At 49.1% G+C, this 5,723-nt stretch overlaps 1 protein-coding gene across 2 annotated transcripts; it reads left to right on the top strand.

Moving 5' to 3' along the window:
• The first annotated feature begins 1,619 nt into the window (after positions 1 to 1,619).
• LOC136531855 (ABC transporter B family member 15-like) lies at positions 1,620 to 3,259 on the top strand. Of its 2 annotated transcripts, XM_066524508.1 has the most exons (3): positions 1,620 to 1,764; positions 1,924 to 2,270; positions 2,346 to 3,259. In XM_066524508.1, the coding sequence occupies exons 1-3, from the start codon at positions 1,627 to 1,629 to the stop codon at positions 2,428 to 2,430; spliced, it is 570 nt and encodes a 189-aa protein (XP_066380605.1). In that variant the 5' UTR covers positions 1,620 to 1,626; the 3' UTR covers positions 2,431 to 3,259. The 2 variants fall into 2 exon arrangements, with proteins under 2 accessions (XP_066380605.1, XP_066380604.1); XM_066524507.1 differs by having other exon boundaries at positions 1,620 to 2,270.
• Positions 3,260 to 5,723: the final 2,464 nt, after the last annotated feature.

Genomic DNA, 5,723 nt, shown 5'->3' with positions numbered 1-5,723 from the left:
TCTTGGTCCCCCTAACATTCAAAGAAATAAACTTCTTGGCTCCGCCCCTGCATAGAGCCGTTTTGCACGAATCAAGCTAGGCTTAGCTGAGCAACCAAACAACTCAATCTTGCATCCTATCGTGATCTCCAGCCAACCAATTACGTCCAATATGTTTATTTATTTTACGTAAATGATTTCTTCGCAACAAATAGAATACAGGGTCTCCACTCGTCGTGGCACCATAGTCTGCCTTTATATCCCTGGTACTACTACCCTAGTGATATGGACGGATCCACATATGTCAATTTGCCACGTCTTGAGAATTATCCAAATTAAAGTAGTGGACGTGAGATTCATATATATATATATATAGAGTTAAATGCACCAGAGATCCATTAACTTGTGAGGAAGTTTCAGTTGAGTCCATCAACTTCCAAAGTAGTTTTTTGGGTCCATAAACTTTTAAAATGATTCACTGCAGTCCATACCTATTTATTTAACCTTAAATTCAAAGCAAATTTGTAAAAAACCCCTTCCCACACGCATGCAGGTGCATGCATGGCCCTCATCCGCGCGCCTTCCTCCCCGCGCAGCAGCTCCTCCACGGCCGCGGCCACCCCGGCGCGCGTCATGCCCGCCTCGAACGCCGCCGTCCCCATTCCACTGTGCGTCCTCCTTGTCCGAGATCCCTTGCTGACGATGCCGAGATTGCCGTGTCCCCGTGCAGGTGGCGCTCTCCTCCTGGAGCTGAACCGCGTCCTGCGCCCCGGCTGTTTCTTCGTCTGGTCCGCCACGCCGGTGTACCAGAAGCTGACGGAGGACGTCGAGATCTGGAAAGGCACGTAAAGTTCCGACCACTCGCCGCGATGCCATGCCATGGCCTGCTTGCTGCTTGCTGCTCGCCGCATGCTCCTGCATGCTGCTTGCTCCGGCGCATGCTCCTGCTTGCTGCATGCTCCGGCGCCCCTGTGCTCTGCCGCCCCGCTGCAGCTGCTTGCTGCTCGCCGCCGTCGACGATGCCGGCCCTGAAAGACGACCCGCCCGACGATGACGACGACGACCCGCCCCGCTGCAGCTGCTTGCTGTTGCTGCTCGCCGCCGTCGCCGACGAGCTGCGGCCAGTGCCACACTTGGCCTCGCTCAGGGGCTTCTTCAAGACGGACGGACGTACGTACAGATCGATGTATACGTGACGACGACGATATCGATGGCGCCGACGACGATGACCGTGCCGCTGCCGGCGAGATCAGCGAGGCCGCTAGCAGTGGCGGGGCACGTGCGTTCGGCGAGCGTGCCGTGCCACACACACCCACTGCTGGCGGACGTGGAGGACCAGCTCCTGGCGCTGCGGTCATGGACGTCCAAAGCCGAGGCCGTCATCGCCGGCCGCGAGCACAACCCCACCCACCAGGACTGCCTCGACGAGATGGACGCCTTCTTCCACGCCACCGTGGCGGAGCTGTTCGCCAGGGCCAGGCAGACGAGCCTCGGCCTCGGCCCCCGTGACGTCGACATGCTGGTCGTCAACGTCAGCACGTTCCACCCGGCGCCGTCGCTCGCGCACGGCATGCGCGACGACGTGCAACCAGGGAGAAGGCCACAGTTCTGGAGCTGGTCCGCTACGCCGACACGGACCGGTGCCTCATGGAGCTGGGCGTGCTGGGCAGCTTCGGCGACGGCATGATGCAGCCGCTCTCCATGCTCGTGCTCGGCGACATCGTCAACAGCTACGGCGGCGCCGGGACCGCCGACAGCGCCTTCAGCTCCAGCGCCGTCGACAAGGTAAGTTCTCAGCCACCAACGTACGTTCCCCTGTCACATTTTCCGGCATGGGCAGGTGGAGTTCTTCGACACGTCCGGGCCATCTCTCCTTGCGCCCTGCACTTGCATGCACGCCGATGCCGGGCCGGGCCGCTTAATCTCTCCTCGTCCATGTTGCAGCTGCCCAACGTCCTGGCGAACATGACGCTCTTCTTCGGCGCGCTGGTCGTGTCCTTCGTCTTCGCGTGGCGGCTCGCGCTGGCGGGCCTCCCGTTCACGCTCCTCTTCGTGGCCCCGAGTGTGGTCCTGGGCAAACGCATGGCCGCCGCGGCGGGGGAGGCGCGCGCGGCGTACGAGGAGGCCGGCGGCGTCGCCGAGCAGGCGGTGTCGTCCATCCGCACCGTGGTGTCGTACCGCGGGGAGCGGCAGACGCTGGAGCGGTTCGGGCGCGCCCTGGCCCGGAGCACGGCGCTCGGCATCAAGCAGGGGCTCATCAAGGGCGCCGTCATCGGGAGCCTGGGCATCATGTACGCTGTCTGGTCCTTCATGTCCTCATATATATATGCCTTGTTCATTCTCAAAAATCAGATAACTACATGCAGTGAAGATGGAGATGGAGATCCAGTGGGACAACGGACACTGAACGTGTGGAGATGGAGATGGAGACTGTCTGTCGAAATGCAGTGAAGGATGGAGTGACTTCACTGTTACTACCATACCACCACGGAAGCCTGAACTGACGGGCTCCAGCTCCATTGAGAAACATTGTATATATATATCGTCCTTGCTTCATGTGCACTGCTATCTGAAATTCTGAATGCATCTACGCATGCATGTCTTGTATTTGTCATTCTTCATTGAGTCCACGGCGAAGGCAACCGAAGCATCCCATGCAGCTCGCGTCGGCGTCCCGGACCCTCAGAGCTTATCGTCGATCCTGCAGACGGCGTCGGCGACCCTGTCCATGGCGCGGAGGAGAGCTGCCCGTTGCTCCCTGTCGGCGTCCCAGCTGCGCCTGTGCTCCTCCAGATGCTGCGCCAGCGCCCGGTTGCCCCTCTCCAGGGCCTCGATCACTTGCTTCCCAATGCTGGCCGTCGCCGTCGCCGCTGGCGTGGCCGTCGCGGTGCCCTCTGCCTGATCCGCCACGAACGTCGCGTCGCTGTCCTTGAAGCCGCCGCCGCCGTCGTGCTGCAACGACGTCGAGTTCTTGTCCGACGCCGCCAACCCAGCAGGCAAGCTCCGTTCGAGGCGGGCATGACGCGCGCCGGGGTGGCCGCGGCCGTGGAGGAGCTGCTGCGCGGGGAGGAAGGCGCGCGGATGAGGGCCATGCATGCACCTGCATGCGTGTGGGAAGGGGTTTTTTACAAATTTACTTTGAATTTAAGGTTAAATAAATAGATATGGACTGCAGTGAATCATTTTAAAAGTTTATGGACCTAAAAAGTCACTTTGGAAGTTGATGGACTCAACTGAAACTTCCTCACAAGTTAATGGATCTCTGGTGCATTTAACTATATATATATATATATATATATATATATATATATATATATATATATATATATATATATATATATATATATATATATATATATATATATATATATATATATACTCCCTGGAGTAGTTACTTCCATAATCAATAAATCACGTTGCGTATGTGTGCATACTCATTTATTAGTTTGAGTATGTTGACATACTAATATTAAGATACTCCATATCTTTACTATGTGAAAAAAATTCAAAAGGACACATATTTTTTAATATATTATATAATACTATGATAGTAACATATAAAATAAATATAACCATATACTCTAAGTATACATACATACTTGTCATATATAGTACTCTAGATGGTCTAGTACGATGATATACTCCATCTACATACACTTCGTCGGGCCATATACACCATAAATCTAGAGATATACACATGGGAGTAACTACTCCTTGGGAGTGCCCGTGCGTTGCAGCGGGACAACAATTATGTACTCCTATGAATGAGTAATTTATTTAGGTCCTAAGTTATGGTACATGAAAATCTAGAAAGTGAAGACACTGGAACAATTACTGAATTAGTTTAGATGCCTATGAGTTTGCAAACGTTGAAATGCTGTCTTGATTGGTGCGGCAAACTGCAGCTCTGGACCGAGTTTGCAAACGTTGAAATGTTGTCTTGATTGGTGCGGCAAACTGCAGCTTTGGACCTAAAGGAGTTCAACAATGGTAGTTTGCTCAGATACAATAGATACATTCGGAATTGTGCATGAGAAGGAAAAGAAGCTCAGAGAGGCTCCAAAAAATCAGTGTAGCAATTTTCGGCTTCCCAATTCAATTATGAAGAATCGATAGCGATGCAAATGCAAATTTGTGGACAGTTTAGGTGGAGTTAGCAAAGCACTAATTCTATACATTTCCTTATCAACTGAACATACATGCAGAAATTGCAATATTTGGTTTAGGTAAAGGATATGTCAAAGTTTACTTGTGCTATATGATCTTGCATGTCTAAACGATGTCAGAAGTCAAAAATCAATATTTGGTTTACGTAAATGACAATGTCAGAAGTCCTAGAACTTCGTTTATGCCCTCTTGTACTGCCTAGTTCAGTAAAAGAACACCATCACTTAACAAATCTGTCCGACACTTTTTAATATTGTGCATGCTCTCAGCATCCAGTTTAGAAATTGAGCCATCCTTCACTCTTTAACCAAGGCAGTCAACCAATATAAGATAACAATAAACATCAAGTTTCAGCACGGTTTCCTTGAATTCAATGACCAATTTAATAGCATCCAATAGTCTCCATCCATCCGTCAAGGGAAAAAAGCAACACAAAAAATTAGTACTGCAATTTAAAAGTATCATATAATAGCATGGGATGGCTTTCATATAAGTCACGATTTATGGAATTTTGTGAGTAGCTTAAATCCGGTGAGAGTGAGAGAGGGGGGGGGGGGGGGGGGGGGGGGGGTTCAATAGCTGGATCCGCGTCCAAGATCCCACAGCCAACACACACATCAGTCACAATATTTTAGAAAAAAATCATGAGCCTCAGATACTAAACACCCCTAAAGCAATTTGCATGCAGATATATTGCGTATCCAATCAGATAGGTAGTTAGAATGGAGGTACCTAAAAGCAGGAATGCACCTGCAAATGATTAACTTCCAATAATCATCCCTCCATCTTATGGTAACATTTTCTCACTCATTCACCTCCACATTCTCTCTCTGAGATCTCCATCTCCCCTGCTAGCCACAAGGACAGAGCAGCATAAACCTTTTAGACCCAAATATCCCAGTATTTGTGATGGATCAGACCTGACAAGAAATTAGCAGACAAGCAGTCTATAAACCATTTAGTTAGTCGTGAGAAAATGCCAAAGTTCACACATTTTTTGCCAACAGAAATGCTAGATGTATTTATCCTTTCACAAGTTTCAGATAGATTTCCATAGATATTTGATATGCTGACATTTGAAGTTGAAAGTTACACATATACACCACAATAAAGTGTGCACCAATTATGCTTTCAACAAAAAAAAAAGATTCTCTCTTTTCCAAAGTAAATTAAAGTGTGTGCAGCCATGATCAATGCTCAATCATCAATTGATTCATGAGCCTATAGCCCAACACTCTTCAATAACATGTCCTAGGAAAAAAAAATTCATCGAACAATGGCTCGACATTTAATTCAATTTGTTTAAAGACAGGTCAGATTGAGAAAAGATACAACCGATGGAAAAAACTTTGGACGCAATAGAGAAAACTGAGTTTTGATCTTCCTGACACCGACTGTTTTCATATTCACTTCTTAAGTAAGCATGTCTAATTTTGTAGTGTATTTCAGTTTAAGTTTTTGTGATCCTATGTGGAACAGAGGTGTATGTGGTCATTGCCGTGAACGCATTTCAGTAATGGATCACAGTGAACATTCAAAGCAAAGTGACAAAAAACAAGTGCTTACATAGTTACCTA

The sequence above is a fragment of the Miscanthus floridulus genome, unplaced genomic scaffold (genome assembly GCF_019320115.1).
Source record: "Miscanthus floridulus cultivar M001 unplaced genomic scaffold, ASM1932011v1 fs_460_1_2, whole genome shotgun sequence".
NCBI lineage: Eukaryota > Viridiplantae > Streptophyta > Magnoliopsida > Poales > Poaceae > Miscanthus > Miscanthus floridulus.
Note: the sequence above shows the minus strand (reverse complement) of the source record. Positions and strands in the feature narration are given on the sequence as shown.

Coding starts and splice junctions, on each gene's coding strand:
- LOC136531855 (XM_066524507.1), top strand. CDS start 1,627: ATGGAGCTGGGCGTGCTGGGCAGCTTCGGCGACGGCATGATGCAGCCG. Junction 2,271..2,345: donor ATCGGGAGCCTGGGCATCAT/GTACGCTGTCTG, acceptor AACTACATGCAG/TGAAGATGGAGATGGAGATC.